This window comes from Macrosteles quadrilineatus, unplaced genomic scaffold (assembly GCF_028750875.1).
Source record: "Macrosteles quadrilineatus isolate MER2022 unplaced genomic scaffold, UCM_ALF_1.0 Scaffold_2__2_contigs__length_208266976, whole genome shotgun sequence".
Classification (NCBI taxonomy): domain Eukaryota; kingdom Metazoa; phylum Arthropoda; class Insecta; order Hemiptera; family Cicadellidae; genus Macrosteles; species Macrosteles quadrilineatus.
This window is the reverse complement of record NW_026542595.1, coordinates 159168898-159191731: the sequence shown is the minus strand read 5'-3', so window position 1 is coordinate 159191731 and position 22834 is coordinate 159168898. Positions and strand designations below refer to the sequence as shown.

Here is a 22834-nt window from a genome sequence, read left to right as displayed (position 1 = left end):
ATGTTTAATCATTGACTATTGGAAAGGTTTATGGTTTATTCGTTGGTATAATGTTTTAGCTTTAACATTGTCATTTAAGTGTATTGTCACTGGTCAGTCAAAACAATACACTATATTGAGAGACAACGTACTGTACAGGTACTGGATGAATCGGAATATTCGTCGGAGTACAACAGAAGTCCGTTGAGTGGCAGCACCTCCTCGCCTCTTCCTACCAAACTACCTAGGATACCCACACATGTGGTAAGTTTCTTGAAATGTGTTTACTGTGGTTCTATATTATCATTGGGTTTTTCTCTCCCTATGTATCATATATTAAACACACTCCCTAAGGGAGTATGTTTAATCTATGATAGTATATGGAGAAAGTTTTCTGTCGTAAAAATTTTCGGGTTTGAGTTTTGGGAGGTAATTATTATGGGTTCCTCTGTCTCCAAAATAATACTAGATTATTGGTTTTCGAAGTGATATCTGTATGTGTTTGGTGATGTGAGCAGACTTAACAGACTACACAATGGTACGAATGTAATTACATTTGGTATGTGGTTAATAACCTATTGTATCTTCATGCATGTTTATAGCGATTATCCCATACCGTATAAATCAGATTTTCACCAAACGGTTCGATCGTTATTGATCCACATGCACTATTTTACGGTCCTTTCAACTCTAAACAAAATATAAAATTGTACATCTTCCAATGCTGTTAAGTACGGTTAAAAAGCTATTGTATTTTTTGGGGATTTAACTATAAAATATAATTTCTTTAGACAAGCTGCTTGAAGTATGTGTAGTAGGGGTGGGGTATGTGTCAGTTTGGTGATGCATTTGATTTTTACGAGGATAGGTTGGGACACATAATAACCTCACCTCACCAATAAAGATTATTTGATGTATGTATTTCCGAGTGGCAAGAACTAGAATAATTATTTTTTTATTATGAGATATTTTAAACCTTGTGGGTATGGACTTAGAGATTGTTACTAATTACATGCCTCGGTGGTAAACTAAGGAGTAATCAATTTCAGCAATTAAAATGATAAATCGTCATACACTTATAGAGCGCCCTTCCCGTTACAACAAAACAATGGAGAAACGGAGCCCTCAAGAAGGTTACTGCGATAGTGCGATCATTCATAGATAACAGATCAAGACCTGATTAGTTCCAGTCAAGATGTACTTCCTTCTCAATTAAATCATAACCTCGATTAGATATTAAGGACGTTTCATAACTGAAGCAAAATAGTACGAATTGATTTCGTAATTCTTATTAGTCACTAATACCATCCGTCTTATAGTCAATGGTAATACAAAACAATGTAAAATTTTAACTTTTAAATCCTAAGTAATTGTTTCTTGGAATACGGTATTTGTGTATCAAAGAGCCCAAAAGTAAAACCTTGATAGACGATTAGAAGTCTTTCACGATAAAAAAATAAGACTTGTTAAATATCAGGGTGTGTGGGTGTTATATTGGGGAAGTTTTACTGAAACGAAATTTACAGTGAAGAACTCACTGTATGATACTACTATTAATCAAACAGTCACTTGTTTTCCATTGCTAGTTGATACATCATTAGTACCAATCGGACTCGGTTTTTTCAAAATTCCAAAATCTCAACCACATGATTCTGTGAATTTCTTACGTCATTGTCGTCATTCCGACGTATACACTAGTCGATGTGAAGTTATATGTCCCAACATCCCACGTGACCTATCACAAATCGTATAATCTATGTTGTGTCCTGCCTCGTTCGGTATAATAACGGCCTCCTGTATACAAGGCCGCAGCGAGAACAAAGTGGCAACGCCGCAGCCCCGTCCTAAACAGACACACCTGTTGCACTACCTTGGTAATAGATAGCTTCTGCGCATGGCAATAGACCGGCCGGTGCGACGTTGCCACACCGACACCACGGCCTTGTATTAGATGAGGCTATTGTATAATCAACGACTCACTACCATTTGTTCTGCCTCAGCTCGTCTACTGTCTAGTCAGTCCAGTTCACTCTAGTAGTCACAGCTGACCTCAGTCTAGTCCTAGTCCAGTCCAGTCACAAATTATCCACTCCGTGGATAAGCCTAGTTTCTAACCACATGTTTCACAATTAGAACGAATCCGCACTTCACCACATTGCAATTTTGCTACATTTTAGCCTGACTTGCGTGGGGAAACTGGCAAATCTAGAATTTCTGAAGAGTTGTTCTATGTTGCATTGAGAATCCTGGATTAGTTTCTACAAAATACTAATGTAATTGTGGTTAGCTCACTAAAAGTTTTGACATAAATATAATAATAATACAATATAATAATAATAATAAGTTTTTATATGAATAAATAACATGTTTATTTATTTCCCTGAAAAAATGTAATTGTTAGGAAATGTTTGATACCTACGCTCTTTTTTGCAGTCAATGCACGTTAGTGAATCATGTCTTATACACTGGGAGTCTTCAATTTAAATAATTCTCAATTTTGGACGTTTCGACATAAAAACCTGTTGTTATAGGAAATGTATGTGAATGGTAAATCGAGTCATAGGGTCTATTCAATGTTTTAATGTACATGTTTACATTTTCTACGAGTGCAAAAGGCCCATGTGGCCGAGGTAGCCTACTGTAACATCGTCCTTAAAGATGCCAATTTAAATGGATTTCTACAATCCATTCTTCAACAAAATTTTAAATACAAAAAAAGTAGACTAACAAGCAATTTAGTTAGAGCCACTATTCTGTTCCATCACTTCATCTTAGCTAAAATTGTCTTTGAAAATGTTACATAAGCCCTCTTGTCAACGTCAACCTCTCTTTTTCCGGTTCCACTCAGTGAGGATGTTGACGCAAGCAGGACAATGGGGACGACTGTCGACCTTGGGTTGATGTTAACTGTGCAATTATCGTGTCAACCCAAACGCCTTTGTGCGCTTAACATGCAAGAAAGACCGGGCGAGGCTAGGTTCCTGTCACTAGAGCTGATTAGGAGATAGGGCGTCAGGGACCGTTGACAACGAAATAGTTCTAAAGGTTCTACAAGGATATAGGGATGGATGTAGATGGTTCTACATTGATCTTGGAATGAATCCACAGTAACCTCCACAAGCTTTTGACTATAACCTCAACCTTTTCTGCAGAGCTGGTCTGAGCGAGAGCCAGAGAAGACTCCTCTTCCAGCAACTTCCCCACCGACTCCAGCATCCCGATGGGAGTTCCCCAGGGAGAAGCTGCGACTTCAGACACTCCTTGGTCAAGGAAACTTCGGACAGGTAAAATTCCAACCTATTGTTATGTAACTTATCTAGGTGTGGGAAACAAAATATCTGATCACACTAACATGAGTTGATTTAGATTTATAGAACAAGTTGTAGCTATTTATTCACAAAGAAGATTGTTGATTTAGCCCTTCACAGAGTGCAATTGAGTCTAATTATATTTTCACCCTTTTTTTTCTTCTTACTGTAATCGTTGATGTGACACAACAGATGCTATATATGCTTATAATCAGGGCTGGCGAAAGCCGTCACGGGCCCCTGGACTGAGCGATCCCGGGCCCCCTATTAACCTGATTCATCGATCATCCAGTCGCCACCGTGCTGTTGCTCACAGTTGCAACTTTATTCCTAGTCAAGACTTTTGAACAAATTAAACAATTCAAGTCAAAATTCACTTAGTCAACTGGAAAACCATACTAAAATTTTCGACTAGCAGATTACATGTACAGAAAGATTTTTCATTTGACCGGGCCGGGCCCCGGGCCCCATCAGAGCCGCGGGCCCCGGGGCATGACATCCCCTGCCCCACCCTCTAGCCGGCCCTGCTAATAATAAGTTATCGTTTCAGTTCAGTCTGCGTTTTAGACAAGAATCAGTAACTTGCATCACTGCTCTGACGGTGGCTATATTCAACTACAGTACATTCCTTTAAATACTTGAACTGGCAACAACTTTTAAAATGAGAAAGGAATGTCTAGGTCTATCCATTGTCAAACGTAGCACCCAGATTGAAATGCTAGGCATCAGCTTCTTTTAGACCCTCACTAGCCCAAATCAAAGTGTTTAACTTCTTTCTAATATTGTGCTATGTGTCTTGTAGGTATGGAAGGCAGAAGCTGACGACATATCTGGCCACGAGGGACTGACTCGTCTGGTAGCTGTGAAGACTGTGAAGGAGTCAGCCAATGTGAGGGAGAGAGAAGATTTACTGAGAGAGTTGGGTATCATGCAAGAGTTAGGATCACACCCTAATGTGGTCACACTGCTGGGCTGCTGTACGGAGAAAGGTAAAAAGCATTTTTTGAAGAAATTCAATTAAGCCTACAAACCCGTTTGGATACTACTATTACAATATGTTTTTACCAGTGAGGTGCAAGAGGTTTTAGGTTTGTTGGGGTCGTAAGGAGGAGAAACATTCCCCAGCAAGGAAGGGGTCGAGGAGGAGGGGACACAAATATGTTTGTTAGCATTTCCATAGCATGTCACATGCAAACTGTGGACCTGCAAGTGGATGTCGAACTAGGCCTTAAATTTAAAGGTTGCAGGTTAGAGGTTAATCTTGAATGAGATTCATTCTGGGCCCAGATATGTAATTTGTCATTGGGATATAAAGAAATTTGCTATACGACAAATGTTGATGTAAGATACTGTAGTATAGTAGGTACACAGAGAATTAAGGTACAGTACATAGGAAACATCCAATGGTCTACCATTGGGGCTTCAATGGTGGTTTCCTAAAGAGGTGTCTAGCACTAGTCGCTGGTGTTTAGGGCAAAGTCCAACACACCACCTTCCTCACCCTCATGTGTACTACAACGCTCACGTTGTAGGAAGACCCTGTGCCCCGTCCGATAGAAATTTCTGCATAGTGCTCGTTGCTTGGGCTCTTCATTATGTACGTCACAAAGTATATTTCTGATACAACATAGGCTACTACAGCTGAAAGTGCACGATTGACCCATACGCAAGGTTCATCTGTATCCTACTTCTTTGCGGATAATACTTTAACTTTAATTCTTTAATACTTTTTATTGAAATGGCGACCAAAAAAAGTAGGTGTTTTAAGCCACTATAAATGGAAATGGGAAATGGGATATAGGATTGATTAGTGGCACGATCTTGTAGTATTGTTAGTGCGGATAGTCCTAGTACTCACTAGTGCAGACGTTAATCCACACCAAGGGGTATCTCATCCACAGTATGCATGCCTATAAATATCCACAATTTGTGACCTCCTACTAGCTGGATTACAGGACGACGCCACCGTCCCAGTCTAGTAGTATCCTACTTCTGTGTATAATAACACGCTTAGGTTTGGCCCGCAACTGTACAAAGAAAACATTAGAAAAAATTCAGTAACGGTAACGTTGAAAGAAATCAGGATGTTTAAGCATTTTAGGTGTTGGCATAGAGTAACCGTATGTTTTATCAATGGTGTTAGGTAGAATAGTTTTGTTATTTTTACTATGCATCATCATTTACCCTAACACATCCCACTGTATGGTTCCAGAGCCCATATACCTAGTGATGGAGTATGTGATGTACGGAAAGCTGTTGTCCTTCCTGAGAGATCACCGGACCAGAGCTCACTATTATAACTTCTCAGACGCCACTGATGCACTCACTTCACGAGACCTTACTGTGTTCGGGTACTGTGTGGCCCGAGGCATGGACTATCTATCTAACAAGAGCGTGAGTGAACTTAGATAAAAACTTATATCTTTGTTTGAAGGATTTCGTGGTTAGTGTTATTGGAATATATAATCATCTTTTGGCACCAACCGTCAGTTTGAAATTGCTATCAGACATTTTGCTATTTTTTTTTTTAAGAGGCATCTATAGTGCTTTAACTGAGAATGAGCCTGACTCAAAATCTACAAATGGGAAGGATAGTTGACTTTCATATCATTTTACAGGTCTTGACAAAACTTCAAATTCACATAAAGAAAAAAGAAATCAGACCACTAATAACAAAATGGCAGCTAAAAATTACTTTTAATAACAAATGTCTTAAACATTTTTAGCTGCCATGTTGTTATTAGTGGTCCGACTTCTATTTTCTTTATGTCAATTGTTTAGTTTCATCAATACCTGTAAAATGATACTAAAGTCGACTATACTTACTATTTTAAAATTTTGAGCAACCCCCTACCCCCACCTCACTGAAGGGCAACATTTTCAAAATTACTCCATTATTACTGTAGCCCCTCTCCCTCATATATAAGATGGTTGCTGCAAACCGATTTCAAATATCTCAAATGGTTAAAGTTACAAAAAATTAAGGGGGTCAAGTTACTCTTCAGCCACCCTAGGGTATATATGTATTATAGTATAATATATTATACTGTATAGATTTACTCTTTTATTTACAAAAGTATTTAATTAGTGATTTTAAAATTAGCCCTAGAGAAAGAATTTTTCTCTTTCATGCACAATAGTTAGCACTCCCCAAATAACTTGAGCCATAAACCTTGACATTAATGGTACTGTACTACAGTACTTACTTGTCATATTTATTTTACAAAATATCCTACAAAGCTACATACCATTCATGAGCAAAGAGGACCTTATTATAGGACACCATTGTAGTTCACAGACACTACATACCGGTACATGAACAATATATCGTCTTCTGTTCCGGATATTTCCAGAGGTCTGATCAGTCTTCTCTTCTCCATTTTCCCTTCTTCTCCATTTCCACAGTTCCTCTTTCTTTATGCTCTCTCATCTCTTCTCCACACCCCTCTTCACCTCATGACAACCATCTTCTTGCTCTTCTTTTTGGTCTTTTTCTCTCCATCAATATAAAGAAACTAAACTTTTCTAGGAATTCTCTGAAGCGTCATCTTAAGGAACCTTTGACACACCTATTGCCTACACAGTGTTTCTGTTTAAAGTACTACTGGACCTTGGAGATGATTTAAGATGAAAGTAATTTTGTGTCAATGTTTCAGATCATCCACAGAGATATGGCAGCTCGTAATGTTCTTGTGGACCACAACAAGCTGTGTAAGATTGCAGACTTTGGAATGTCTCGGAATGTGAGAGACACCGGCCAAATATATGAACAAAGACAAAGCAAGGTAAAACCATAATAGCATAAGTTATAGTGCAGTCTTTGATATTATTTATTAGTAAACCCAAATTTAAGATATATAGGGAAGAGTATGCATAGTAAACATTTTTACAGTATTAAGTAGTTGTCAATATATGGTGAGAGCACCAGAACATGACGTGCTTGAGTTTTCACTTGATTTGACATGGGAATATAAGCAACAGTATAGGGAATAATAGTCGTCTAAATGTGTTGTTTGTATTCTGCGATACTTCTTTAAAGCTTAAATGTTCAAGCTGAGCGTTGAAAGATACTATAAATCACTACATCAGCGAAGGACCGCAGAATATTATGAAGCATTTTGTACTTACTTATTTTAGATAACCCATCCAATATTCTCAAGTCAAAGCTGGGCACCCTGCATATAATAAAAATAACCATTTCAGGATTGTCAAAATATAGATTCTAGTGAATCACCACTTTTCTACTAGTAAATTATCACAACCACAGAGCATAGAATAAATATAGAGGTGGCAATTGCCGTCTGGAGTGAAGCAGGCTTCTCGTACCAAGATGGCAGCCGGACCGGTCTGCATTTACATTTAAACCATTATATTGTTACCATGAAAACCACCAATCAATATTTACTTTTAAAACTCTCACCTCAGAACTTTGAAAGCCCGCGGGACAGAGTCCTAGGTCAATATCGAAGGGGGGATAGTTCTGTATCCTCGGAGCGGTAGCTTCATCTAATTCATAAAGTAGCATAGAATAACACAGTGGTAATGACGCCGTGTTTTCAAAGTTCCGAGCCCGGCTCTCTTACCAAGATGGCGGAAATTGGCTTCACTACTTGTATAGCTGTAGGTATAGGAGTGGCGACTCTATATTTATTCTATGCTCTGTGATCACAACCTTTTACCTACTATCTACCTCTAATTCTAATTTCTATACTTTACTTAAAAAAAAAAAAAAACTAATCTGACTTACCGACATGCCTGAGATGGCGTAGTTCGGGCCGCTGTTGCTACTCTGCAACAACACTGTTCAGGTAACGGTAGCCCCCATTAGGTGTATACTCTAGTATGTGTAGGCCTATACTCAATGATACTATGTTACCTCTACTTCCCATCTGAGAGTGTTGTATTGTTTTAGGGAGCCCTTCCTATCCGGTGGATGGCCCCAGAGTCTCTCCACTTCAGTCTGTTTACTCACAAGACAGATGTTTGGAGCTTCGGCATCCTCATGTGGGAAATAGTCACTCTAGGTAAGTGTACTGACTACAGATAGATTTCTCATCCATGGGAAAAAATCCGAATCTGGTTTTGATATTTACTTCACGCTGGGAAATACTTGGGTGTGATGATGCTAACAAAATATTTCTCTCTATTTTTAAGGTAAATTTTACAGTGAATACTTTGCTGGTAAAAAAAAACAAATAATGACATTGCAAAATAACATATTTTTTTATGACTGTCAAACAGTCAGTGGAGGAAGTAGTAAGGCACATGTAGGAATGGCGTTCCGACTCAGGTTTTTCCAAAGAACCTATATTTTACTTTACTTTTTCAATATACTTTGAAATGACCGTACAAGTGTAGGTATTTTAAGCCAAGTTTGAATGATGAGTGTAGGATGAGTGGCGCGATCTTGTAGTCATGTTAGTGACTAAGGCCGACATGTTCCAGTACCTTAGACACAGCTGTTAATTAATAGCCCATACAGCCAATGGCGACTAAGGGACCTACAGTTTATAGTGGAATCCGAACCACATTTTTGCCTTGTAACTAACAAATTGGTCAAATTATTAGGACAGTACTACGGATCGTCGTAGTACTCTCTAGTGCGGATGTTAATCCACACCAGGGAGTAACGCATCCACAGTTCATGTCTATAAATATCCACAACTCGTATTTGGTAAGCGAAAGCAACCAGTATTTTTCCACGACAATGGTGGGAGCTGGATATGATGTACAGCTACAAATGGTGGGAAAATTAAGGGGTTAGCAGAACAAAATATCTCAGGGTGGAAAATTTTGCAAGGCAAGAATAAGTATTTTATTTTTATTTAAATATCATTATCAAGTAGTCAGCTGATTACAGTAAACACAATTTGTTGTAGTTTTCACGGTAAAAATCATTGTACTCATAAAAGTGGAAATCTGTGGACAAGATGTTGAGATAGTTCTCAAACAAGAATTATGTTTTATTTTCCATGATATTTATGTTGCAAAGAAGTTATAGTATTAGTTTATTTCACATCTAGCTTATAATATCCATTAGCATAGTTTATGCTGGAAAAACCATAATGCACAGACCCAGATGGGAACAGTCTAAGACTCACACCAACTAAAATCCCAATTGAAGGCCATGGGAAATCAGGCTGTATGTATAATAAGATGTCTCCATGCCTAGACTAGACTGTGTTTCTTGTGTCCTAAGACATCACAGGACTTATAGAAGTTAAAGGTCATCAAGGCACATTTTGCCTCACTAGAAAAAGAGGACTGAACATTGAACAACTGCTCCCTAATTATCCATTAACAGTGTTCTAAACATCATCGAGACATTTTAATTTGAAAACTAGGGGACCCATGCTCAAATGGTTTATTCCAATAGAGTTCAAACTGGGTTTGACCTTTCAAGGATCATGTTCATATAAGAACTAGGTTAATAGAACCACTAATTTACAATAGATTCAGTTTGTTGATTGTAGATCTAGAACATAAGGAATGATTTTCCTACCTCACTCCTTATGAGTGATTACCTAACTCATTCAGGTTGCAATCATAAAGTACTTATAAATTAATTATAATCATAATTATTATTATTATTATTAATAATAACTTAAAATTAATTTTCATAAACTGTTTTTTCTATTGCTTACAATCTAACTGTGGTTACACAATGTTAAATTAAAATTTACATTTAAAACCATCATAAAGTTGGTAAGCATCACTGGATCTTTAAAAGTGAAGTCAATAAATCAACCAAACAAATGAGAGGCTATGCTCCAAAAGAAATAACCTTTTCAGTTATCATTTGTCACTCCGCTAGATCATAAGCTTTACACTTCAATTGTAAACATCAATTAAGTATGTCGGCTAAAAAAAAAGGATGTTACAGAGCATCCCTTATTGTATTAACGATATAGATTCATCTTTTCATTGTCAACAGGTTCAACTCCGTATGCCACTATGGGGGCCAGGGAGGTGATGAGGAGAGTGAGGGATGGCTACAGACTAGACAGACCATCACACTGCAGACCTGAGCTGTTCAGGGTTATATCCAGGTCAGTAACACCATTAGTAGACATAACATCTACATGGAACCAATCACACCACACTTCTGCGAGAGTTACCAAGGTGTGCTTCAAGCTTTAGTGTGACCATTAGGTTAAATAATGTTCATGTGATGTAAAGGTAATAATTAACTCTCTTCAGAGGTGCCCATCCCCCCTAAACCCAGAGGCGCAATCCCCCCCCCCCCAAGCCAAAGGAGTAGTCCCCCCAATTTATGTTGTCATCTATTTAAACCTACCCTCCCCCCACCAATTTATCTGACAATTTTCCCTTTACCTCATAAAACGAGTATTTAAAGTATTTTAGTAAACTTGAGGTACAAAAAACAAACTTGCTGATTGAGAATCAAAATTAAATGTTTAATAGGAAACGTCATTTAACAATACATATCTAACTAATGGTTGAATTAGAAGTTTTCAATTTACAAAATTCCGAATTTGTATTGTCAGCCAACATGTGCTCAGTATTGCTATAGACAACGTCTTCAACACGTTCACGTTCAACAGTATACTAGGTGAATTACTACTCCAAGCCAACACAGTACTGTAACTGTAAAATATTTTAAGTGGCGTTAATGTTTAGAGGGCTTAATAATTCAAACAGCTTTAAGTGTATTAATAATACTTTGGCAAAAAGTAGGCTATCTTAATTGTTTCAAAATTATAGGCAGAGTCACGAAATAAGCCAGACTTGTTGCTCGCCACTTCCAGGCACCTTCTACAAAAATCGCCGGGCAAAATACCATGCCACCAGAACAAAAGGTTTTTGTGACGAAGTAATCTTATAATTCATTTTTATAGCCCCAGGTTTGCCTTTTATGACTATTAATGGTAGAAACGCATCTTGTCAGACAATCCGTTTGTACACAAAACGCGAAACGATAACAGATAGGCCTATCAATTCACGCGTGTATAATGCCGCGGGCAGGACTGGAAGTAAACTGAATCAGGTTATGATGGAAAGACGTGGTCTCTGGATTGTCGTCTGCGTTATCAAAAGCTGATATTGGACTAATTATTGTAGTGACGGAGGAAAGTATGTTGAAAATATAATGGGATTCACAATTGAGTTTTCCATTCAAAACTATTGACAATAATAACCAATTTATATGCTGGATATAAATGATGGTCTCAAAATTTTACAGTACTGCACGAAAGGAAATTTATTAAATACTTTGAGGAGTTTGAAATATATGAATACATAAAATTGAGGACAGCACAAAATTTTTGAGTGAAAACACTCAATTAATTATGAAACCCATTATATTTTCAATAATCTTCTCAGTCCATACAATAGTCCAATATCAGCTGTTGAAAACGCAGACGACAATCCAGAGACCACGTCGGTCCGCCATAACCTGAACCCGATTCAGTTTACTTCCAGTCCTGCCGACGACAATGTACACGCGTGAATTGATAGGCCTCTGTAATCGTTTCGTGTTTTGTGTTAAATGTTTGTAACGTATTCTGACGACACCTCCAGAAGGGGATCTTTTGTAAATCCTGACTATGGTGGAGTTAAAGAACCAACAAAACATATGTAGCATGTAAAATTCGACACTGGCATGTTAAGGATTGTCTGACAAGGTGCTTTACCATTCTTAGAAGCAATCTTAATTACGAACGGCAAAATGTTGTTGGTGTTGATAGTGAGCTACTTTTAGTGAGAAACACTTTTTCGGACTGCTTGTACAAAATTATATAGCCATTATGACAGCTAGCAAAAAATAAATATCCCCCCCCCAAAATCCCTTAAAAAAGCCCCCCCCAAAAAATTCCTGTGGCGCAAACGCGCCACAGTACCCCCCCTCTGGGCACCCCTGACTCTCTTCTTCCAAGAGATAGGTACAAGGTTGAGGATTCCTATACTGTCTTAGTCTATATGTCTGGTGTGCAATCATTAGAAGTTTTGTCTATGCTAGAGGCCCATCGAAAATAAACATTGGACGGCTGGGGTAGAAGTTTAGAGGATGGGTGATTTATTTGTGAATTGCTCCAAATAAGTATTATGCATTCCTTAATTTACAATGTTTCTTCAAAATGCGTAGATAATTCAGTAATTCACCTGTTATACCTTTTTCCAAATAAGTGTCTTTTACAGATTTCTAGAAATGCTTATGGGAACAATGGCAAAAAAGTGTTTTATTATGGTAACAAATTTGTTTCAATGTTTTCATGAAAACAATGTGTTAATCACAGGTGCTGGCATTCTGAGCCATCCAAGAGGCCAACTTTTGCTGAGCTCAAAGTCGAACTTGGAGCTCTTCTCAGTGATCCTGAGCTTCACGGGAGCTTTGTTGACTTGGACAGTTTTGCTGATGAGATGAGGCGAGATACGCTTCATAGGCACCACTGAAAACTAAGCTAACTCTTTAAGTTGTTTCCATCTGATGGTTTATGAGTTATTGTTGAGTGTAGTCTAATTATTTACAGGAACAAAAAAATGTTTATTAAAAAAATTGTTTCTGGGAAACGTGTGCTGTATAAAAATGGGATGCCCAGCTTTTACTTTTAAAACCGATCACTAATTAGCAAATAAGCTTAAATTACTCTAAAACATTATAGAAATTAAATAATAATAATTATTTTCCACTTTTAGTTCCACTAGACTTTGTGATTAGAATTTGTTCAATGAAATTCATCCTATTTCATTCATATTATTTAAAAATATTAATACAATCTATTCGGTAAGTTTTCCAAAAACAATGACACCAATGAATGAACACACATAAAAGCTACAAAATCTGTAAAATAATGTAGTTTTAAAATAGTAGGTACAACAAACAATGGATTTAATCACTTTCATACAATCCTTAATTGAAAATGTTAAAAAAAAGTACAGGAATCAATGTTAATAATCATTTTCAGATGGAAACTTCTAATTAAACAACACTGTTCATTATCTTTTTGTACTGGAAGTTGTATTCTGTTTGAGTTTAAACCTTTTCTTGTTCAATTCTGTGTACGTTTAAAATATGTAAAATTGCCATCGTAAAATCATCAATACCGGTATGTCCTATGAAAAACCTTTCTTTTTAAAAATATTACAGACTCAGTTTTAACACTGAAACAAGATTTTACACCTTTAAAAAATTTACAAGTATTCTTTATATTTGAAAATTGCCATAATAATTTATGATCAATGTGAAAGTCTATGTTCAGAAAACTTGATTGTAACCGTTTACACTAAATGCATCCGAATAATCAATTCATTATTACAATTTTAGCCAAACAGATAATGGACAGTTTTGTGTTATGTACAGTATTATTATTATTTAAATTAGTTTATATACTCATTCAAACTTGTAAAAATATGTATATAATGAAAGCCATCTTAATTTTAATCACTGTTAGTTTATTAGTGGTAAATATAGTTTTATATTTATTCTTTTTCACTTTTGATGTTATTAAGTATGTACAAAATACTACTATTCTGGTAAGAAATACAAATCAAAGTTCATTTTTATTTTTAAGATATTTTACAAAATATGACAATATAACCTTACACAATAAAAAGGTGAGAATAATTATTATTCGGTTTTAATTGATTAATGAATCAAATCATTTTCAAATATACCCATTTGTAAAAACTTATGAATCTATATGGGGAAATACTCTTCTTCTAGTCTATTTTAATGTATTATTTTTACCAAAAATTGTGTTAACGATGTATTTTTAATAAGATTGTTTGTGTAGCCATTTCATACATTAACAGCTTTTGTACATAATACTATTTCGGCCAGTTGTTTTGTGTTGAAATATAAATGTATAAAGAAATGTGTTTTTCTTTTAATTTCATCACTTCCAACTTAGATATTATAAGTTAAAAAAAAATTATCGTCAGTATAAAACTTTTCTTATGAAATATTTTGATGAAACATCGTTATGGTGTGCATCCCTTTGGACTGACCTACTATTGCATAAAAACCAATGGTAAGAATATAAATATTTTCTTACTATCAAAGATATTTTTATATCAATACAACATATCACCAAAATGAAAATACAAGTGTTGTTTGTAAATTAAGGAGCTCTTGCTGCTATAGACTGAGCTCTAGATGGTTCAAATCAAATACTTGTGCTAATAATTGGTACCCACCCTATGCAATGCTCAATAACCTGGTTGTAGCCAGTAATGATGACAGGGAATTAATAAGAATGCCAAAATCGGATGGTGAGAATAAATGGTTAAAAAGTGATGAACTTTTTTTAGTTTTTTGTTTGTCTCTAAAGTGTGCTGAAGAAGTTTTTTGTCCCTTCTTACTTTCAATACGGATTGATTAGAACTGTAAAGCACCAAGCTACAGCAAATGAACATAGTAAATAAAAGTCCTTTTGGAAAAAAGTCTTTGTACATGTACTTTGTATGTTCTTAAAAACTTTATTCGAACAGTAATAATGCATAATAACCCAATACAAACTGACCAAGTTGTCTAAAGACTATATTATGTTAGTAAAATTAAAGTAGTAGTCACAAATTTTACATTTAGGTAATTGTTTCTGAGTTAAATACCTCCCATTATACAAGGATAAGTCAATACATTTTAGTCAGACAATACAGTTTATTTTTGTAGTACCGTACGTAAATGGTTTCCTCTTGGTATTTTTATTTACAGCTATGTGTTGTATACTACCCTCTTTCCATTTAAATCAAGTATTCCAAATTTCTTGTACAGTCTATCATTCTCTAATAATTCTTGCTAAATGTGAATTTTAATTTTTTTAATTAATATATTTGTATTTTGTTAGAGACCCATTTAAAAAGTCATTATTTGTAAACCAATCTAATTGAGAATGCTTTTCAAAGCTTCACCTGCTGAGAATCCCTTTCTAGCTTTAGAAAAAGAACCATCTATCATCGGAGTCTCAATAAAAGGCTCCTTCAATGGCTTTTCAAATGCTTTCTTTATAAAACTGTCCGGAGACTCAAACCACCAAGGCTGAAAGTCTTGCTCATGAGAACTAGATTTTGAAGCATCATTCTTTTGATTTTCTGGCCTGGACTTATCCTCTAGTTTGTTGGTATTTTCATAGCTATGAGGTCTTAACTTGAATGAAATTTGGTCACTTAAGTCAGAGCTGCGTCCAGGTGGTGATACCGTTGTTATTGTAGGTCGAGGAATAGAGTCCAGCCCAGCAATTCTTTCTTTGAAGTAAGACGGTTTTGTAGTAGGCTTTTTCAAGGGTTCATTGTTATTCTGCCTGATTCGTGACATGGCTAGATCCACATCGGATTGTTTCAGCTGCCTTTCATGAGAATCATTTTTGTTAACATTTCCTGATGGTAGCTCATTGTTAATGGATGTTTCAGAGGTATTAGAAAACTTTTTCACTGCTGCTTCTTGGATTTTCTTCAGAAGAGATTTAAGATCAAAATTGTTTGTTTCACTTTGAGTATCATGTTGCTCATTTTTAGAATCAGTTTTGGGGTCTAACTGGTAAAAGTGTGGTTTAACCTTTAACACATTTTCATTTGGCTGGGATGTTCCTTTGTTGGAGTCGGTTTTGTCTTCTTTCAGATCCTTAAGCCAAGAAAATAGGGAATCGAAATCTGTTTTCTTCTCTGGTTGCTCTTTTGGTTTTTCTTGTTGGTTTTGGATCTTTTCATTTTCATTCTTACCAAAGACACTTGATAGAAAAGACTGGTAGTCCCATTTATTTTCCTCGTCCTGTTCTTCCTTCTTTGTCTGTTTCTTCACTGGACTTGGTAACGGTATAGGATCTGATTCTTTAACTCTACCCTCCACAATGTCACCCAAATATTGGAAGAACGCATCCCGCCTAGCAGACTGATCAGGGTTGTCAAGATCTTTGTCAACCATGTCTTGATCCAGATCAAAAGCTTTCAAACTCCTCCTCACAAGCTTTTTCAAAGCTTTTTTGCCATACTCATAAATTTCATCCTCATCAAAGTAATGTGATAAATCAATTTTCTTTTTGCGTTTTGTGATGTCCTTACCTTCTTCATCTACGGAATCTTTAAATACAGATCTTACTTGATTTAGTGCGTAGTTAATTATATCATCTTTCTCGGCTGGTGATAACGGTGACTTTTTGTAGAAGTCATCATTTTTTATTAGTTCTTTCACTGAGTTATTGATCTCTTTGATATCCTTCTGATCATTTCGCCCTTGCGCTGTAACTGACTGCCTACCCGGGTAAGTTTTCCCAGAATCACTATCATATGTATTGTCCTTGGAGTAATTATTGTTATTTTTCAGCTCTCCTCCTTGTTCTTGGTTTGACCCATGGTTCATCAGCTTGTTCCAGATAGCTTTATATGCATTGTTAACTACCCTTTTACCGTCCTGATTCTCAGTCTCTGGTAAAGGTTTGCTCTCAGGCCTCATGTTAAATGATATAGGCTTTGCATACTCTTCCGGAGACATTTCCTTGTATGGGTTGAGAGCGAAGGAAATTGATTGACTTCCTGGGAGGTGTCTTTCTCCTCTTCCACTCAGATCTACTTTCCCAAAGTCAGGATTGAATGACATGACATCATATACCAATCTTTCATCGTCTAAATTCTTTTCCAACAGTCTATGTAGTTTTCTGATGCCATATTCTATTACTTTCTCTTTTTGATTATCAGTAAGGGAGTACATTTCATTGAACTTATCGTCATGCAGTTTCTTGTTAAGTTGTTTGATCAGTTTTTGAGTTCCGTAGTTTAATATATTTTGTTTGTGTTCTTCAACCATAGCTCGTTGTTTTGCAGTCAGTTCAATGGGTTTGTTTATATTACGAATACTGTAAGCCAAATCCAACTTGTCAGGCTCTGCATCTTCTTCCACTCTCTTCAGATATTGCCCATCTTTAGTCTCGTAGGCCACAGACTTGGAGCCTTCTTTATCATGATGTTCTTTTATTGCATCTATTTTCGCTTGGGTCTCAGTGACTTGATCTCTCAGTTGTTGCATCATCTTTTCCTTTTTCGCACTTTCAGCCCACAGCTTGAGGTCACTCTCATCTAGCTTCCGCACAATCCCCGACCTAAATCATATTATTATATAATTTAGTAAAAATAATAATATAACTAAATATAATACAATTGAAGCCAAAGAATTTGCTTACAATTATATTAATTAATAAAGTTAACATTATAAAACATTTCCACAATATCAATTATTAATATTCTAAATTATATTCAGAAAAGTATAATTTATCTTGAGTTCATTGGTAAAGAATACCAATTCCTATGGAAGCTAACCTTCTTGAAAAATTAAACTACATATAAGTTAAATTTAACATTCTCTTCAGATCCAAGGCAATTTGCAATTACATGGAAAAGAATAATAATTTGGATAACAATATTTCTTTAAAACCAAAACCAAGAAGTATAAGACTTGTTACTTGTCCATCCTGTATACGGAGACTTGGCGCTGTCCAGTCTTGTGATCGGTTGTTGTGACGGTCTTGGTGACAGTTCCATCAGGGTTGAGCAGCTCGTGGTCCTCTGTGATGAGGTCTCCGTCTCGTCTCACAGTACGCATCTCTTTCGGAGACTTGGCTCCCTGAAACATCAACATGTGATAATGTCTTGTGATCAGTTGTTGTGACAGTTCCATCAGGGTTGAGCAGCTCGTGGTCCTCTGTGATGAGGTCTCCATCTCGTCTCACAGTACGCATCTCTTTTGGAGACTTGGCTCCCTGAAACATCAACATGTGATAATGTCTTGTGATCAGTTGTTGTGACAGTTCCATCAGGGTTGAGCAGCTCGTGGTCCTCTGTGATGAGGTCTCCATCTCGTCTCACAGTACGCATCTCTTTTGGAGACTTGGCTCCCTGAAACATCAACATGTGATAATGTCTTGTGATCAGTTGTTGTGACAGTTCCAGCAGGGTAGAGCAGCTTGTGGTCCTCTGTGATGAGGTCTCCATCTCGTCTCACAGTACGCATCTCTTTTGGAGACTTGGCTCCCTGAAACATCAACATGTGATAATGTCTTGTGATCAGTTGTTGTGACAGTTCCATCAGGGTTGAGCAGCTCGTGGTCCTCTGTGATGAGGTCTCCATCTCGTCTCACAGTACGCATCTCTTTTGGAGACTTGGCTCCCTGAAACATCAACATGTGATAATGTCTTGTGATCAGTTGTTGTGACAGTTCCAGCAGGGTTGAGCAGCTCGTGGTCCTCTGTGATGAGGTCTCCGTCTCGTCTCACAGTACGCATCTCTTTTGGAGACTTGGCTCCCTGAAACATCAACATGTGATAATGTCTTGTGATCAGTTGTTGTGACAGTTCCATCAGGGTTGAGCAGCTCGTGGTCCTCTGTGATGAGGTCTCCATCTCGTCTCACAGTACGCATCTCTTTTGGAGACTTGGCTCCCAGAAACAATTAACATGTGATAATGTCTTGTGATCAGTTGTTGTGACAGTTCCATCAGGGTTGAGCAGCTCGTGGTCCTCTGTGATGAGGTCTCCATCTCGTCTCACAGTACGCATCTCTTTCGGAGACTTGGGTCCCAGAAACAATTAACCTGCAATTAACATTAATCTGACAAAAGAATCAGCCGATCTTTACCAGTAACAAAGCTCTAATCTAATAAGTTAACTCACCATTTACTTTGGATACTAAAAAGAAACTCTATCTCAATATGTATGGAGCATAAAAAGTGGGCGTAGAGATGATATCCCTGTAAAAATGGTAATGGCGATTGCCCTGACATGCTTTGAAAGAAAAATAACCGCAGATTTTATACAAGAAATAAAAAACAAAGAACCCCCTGTTTACATGTCTTATGAGGAAAAGCGGCTGTCGCCAATTGGTAAGCAGTGACGTCATAACTAAATTTTGCCTGTACTGTACCATTGACTGGCTAACCTTCTAAACTCCATTCACAATCTTGATCCCACCTTTATGGACCAGCTGTCACTATTTCTTTATTTAAAAAGAAACTTTATTAAAAAAGAACTTAATGGAGTGAGGCATCCAAAGATGGGCTTACAACCAAAAATTACATTTTTCTATATATTAGTTTTTGTTACAAAGATAGTTGATATGACAGAAAAGTTGCTATAGACAGACTATAAAGCTTTGCTATAGAAAATATGCTATTAGTCGTCCAATCAGTTGGTCTTTGGTTAAAAGGTTGGCTTGTTTGAAGAAATGAGCAATGTAGATTAGTGCATTCTGTTGGTAGTTCAATTCAACCTAGTCCATTTTGATTCAAGACTTTCAGACACCTTAAACATGGGGATAGAATGTAGAATGTATAGTTCTGTTTAAAAAAGTCCTGACAAAAAAGAGCTGATTTTTCTCAGTTACAAAGTTCTAATATCTCATCCATTCAAAATTCATCCTTGCCATAGAATGTGGACCATGATGTGACAGTGTGGGAATTTAATCTAAATTGAACCTAATGGGGGATATATCGGAATTGTAGAGTTTCTCATAAAGTAACTACAACACATTTACATGGGTTTAACCAAGAAAAAAGTTATGAGGTTTTAGAAAACTGCCACCAATGATATTTTTTAATTTTGCTATCACATATTCAACACATAACAAACTCCAGAAATATTTACTGACCCAAATGACAGAAGAGGAAGTTTTCATTCAAGTGCACACAGTTGTCTTCTATCACTTACTATTATATTGAATATTTATTTTAGAGCAGGAGAGGAAGCGGAGCGAGTGCTATCCTATTTTTTTGCTGTGGGGTTCATAGACTGTCAAAACCCAGGTTGGCCCGTGTCAGTTGACTCCCCAGAGCGTAAAAGCGATTCAGGGGAGAGGTAATAGTGGAAGGGGGTGTCGTGGGCAGGATGTAACGGAAACCGGGTACAGTTTCTTAATAGGGCAACCCTAATATAGATTGAAAATATTGATGTGATTAGTAAACTTTCATTCAAGTTTTACACAGTTTCGGTTAGGTTAGGCTATAACAGTTTCATGTTATCCCCCAAACAAGTTTTACTCATCCTGCACCCCTAGTCGATCTTTTCACCCTTATAACCGCCACACCGTAGAGTCATCAATTGAGTTGGAGACTGGAGACGCCACCTAGGTGTGTATTTTAACCCAAATATGAGAGAAGGTTGAGAGTAGAATGAAGTAATATGATCTGTGTAGTGATTGAGTTGGAGACGCCACCTAGGTGTGTATTTTTAACCCAAATATGAGAGAAGGTTGAGTATAGAATGAAGTAATATGATCTGTGTAGTGATTGAGTTGGAGACGCCACCTAGGTGTGTATTTTAACCCAAATATGAGAGAAGGTTGAGTATAGAATGAAGTGATATGATCTGTGTAGTGATTGAGTTGGAGACGCCACCTAGGTGTGTATTTTAACCCAAATATGAGAGAAGGTTGAGTATAGAATGAAGTAATATGATCTGTGTAGTGATTGAGTTGGAGACGCCACCTAGGTGTGTATTTTAACCCAAATATGAGAGAAGGTTGAGTATAGAATGAAGTAATATGATCTGTGTAGTGATTGAGTTGGAGACGCCACCTAGGTGTGTATTTTAACCCAAATATGAGAGAAGGTTGAGTATAGAATGAAGTAATATGATCTGTGTAGTGATTGAGTTGGAGACGCCACCTAGGTGTGTATTTTAACCCAAATATGAGAGAAGGTTGAGTATAGAATGAAGTAATATGATCTGTGTAGTGATTGAGTTGGAGACGCCACCTAGGTGTGTATTTTAACCCAAATATGAGAGAAGGTTGAGTATAGAATGAAGTAATATGATCTGTGTAGTGATTGAGTTGGAGACGCCACCTAGGTGTGTATTTTAACCCAAATATGAGAGAAGGTTGAGTATAGAATGAAGTGATATGATCTGTGTAGTTCTTTTACTGAAACAGATCAGCTGTTCCATTAGTCAGGATCATTTGCCCAATGATCAGGGTCAGATGGGCCCGGTTTTGAACAATAAAAAATCTACTGACAGGATCTAACCAGCAACCTTGATTGGCGAAGGTGAGCACTATAAGCACTCAGCTACTACAAATACCACAACTTTTGACACTACTCTAAATAAATATTAAGGACATTATATTTAGTTTAGGACCAACTGTGGATACTCTACGTTAACAGATTAGTTAAAACTTAAGATCTTTAAGTTTTCTAAACAAAAACTGAAACAATCATTAAAATTGTCGCTCATAGCCTATAATTATGATACTATGATGATAACACAATCTTCAAAAATCGTTGAATACCTCAAAACAGTGTACTATAATAAACCTAGTTAAATGAGTAACGGTAACCTATTTAAACAAAATGTATTTAAATACTTTGACAAAGTTTAGATTCATTTCGAAAAATTTATCATATTCAATGGAAATAAAAATAAAAATGAAAATTATCTTACAATATTTGTATCCATGTTTTCCGCTTATGATCAACTATCTGTACTCAACGCTCCTCTAACTAAATCTGGCTTGATGTTACAAATATGATGAAACGTAAAATTATCTCAAAACAAGCAGTAAAAAATAATGTTTACTCAGATAACTAAAGTAATGAATGCAATCCAAACAGATTCATTTGATGATAATTTCTCTTGCAAATTGTTTAACAGCAATTCAACTAGACATTCATTTGCTTTAATTGATAAGATACGTAGCTTTATAAACAACAAACGAATCTCTTATTATTTTTTTGTTATTGGTACAAGATGTTTTAAATTCCAACTACGGTGAAAAATTATGGGCTAAGCCAGAAGGAAAATCAGCTGTTAAAACATATTCCAACGTTGTAGTTACTTAGCAACCCTAACAATAAAAAAAACGTGCATAATATTATCATAGACAAAAAGAATTTAATATAGACCGTCAGCTGTGCTCCGGTTACGCACATCGCTTGGAGCGCCGTGTAGTTAGCTACGTAACTACACGGCGCTCCAAGCGGTGTGCGCCAGAACCTATGGTAACCGTAGCACGGCTGACAGTCTATATTTAATTTTTTTTGTCTATGATATTATTAAGTTATTCATTGGTTACCATTTATTCCTGAGATGAGATGATAATCTTTTTTGGTTTAAGATGACAGTGATTATGGGTACGGTAACAATGACGTTCGCTAATCTTGGGCCCTATAATTTTGCGTGACCTATACTATTGTAATCAATAGAGCTAATAAAACGGCAGGGACTATATTAGTGTGTTCATTTAAGAAATACTAATGTCACATTTAATGTGACTAATTTAGCTTAATCTATATTTATAAAAGAGGAAGTTTGTATGTATATATATTTGAACGTTATGGACTCCGAAACCGCTCCACAGATTGTAATGAAACTTTCAGGCATTATTAAGCATTATTCAGGGATGGTTTTTGTGAAGTTTGGTGCAGATCCGTCAAAAGGGCTCCGCCCCAGTGGTTCTGGAGTTTCCCATGTTAACCTTATGAGTACTTGTATTTAAATGGAATTAAAGAATCTTAACAGCTGGTTCAACTAAACAATTTGATTCTGTGATGTTCAATAGCGTTAAAAAGTTAATAGGTTTACCAACAGGGTGTAGCACAATTATTTTT

The 22834-nt window shown here is 36.6% G+C and overlaps 2 protein-coding genes across 2 annotated transcripts in view; one reads left to right on the top strand and one right to left on the bottom strand.

Moving 5' to 3' along the window:
- LOC128987554 (mucin-2-like) overlaps positions 1-14112 on the top strand; it is a 125964-nt gene extending 111852 nt beyond the window's left edge. Inside the window, exons 3-10 of the mRNA XM_054408458.1 lie at positions 139-243; positions 3132-3263; positions 4090-4276; positions 5500-5681; positions 6944-7072; positions 8200-8311; positions 10222-10336; positions 12545-14112. Of these exons, the coding sequence (XP_054264433.1) occupies positions 139-243; positions 3132-3263; positions 4090-4276; positions 5500-5681; positions 6944-7072; positions 8200-8311; positions 10222-10336; positions 12545-12701 (1119 nt within the window). The 3' untranslated portion in view covers positions 12702-14112. The remainder of the gene's footprint in view (positions 1-138; positions 244-3131; positions 3264-4089; positions 4277-5499; positions 5682-6943; positions 7073-8199; positions 8312-10221; positions 10337-12544) is intronic.
- Positions 14113-15129: 1017 nt separating this feature from the next.
- Positions 15130-21750, bottom strand: LOC128985071 (putative autophagy-related protein 11). The gene is made up of 3 exons (XM_054404444.1): positions 21669-21750; positions 17699-17859; positions 15130-17338 (listed from the first exon to the last, which is right to left on the bottom strand). The coding sequence occupies exons 1-3, from the start codon at positions 21681-21683 to the stop codon at positions 15130-15132; spliced, it is 2385 nt and encodes a 794-aa protein (XP_054260419.1). The 5' UTR covers positions 21684-21750.
- Positions 21751-22834: the final 1084 nt, after the last annotated feature.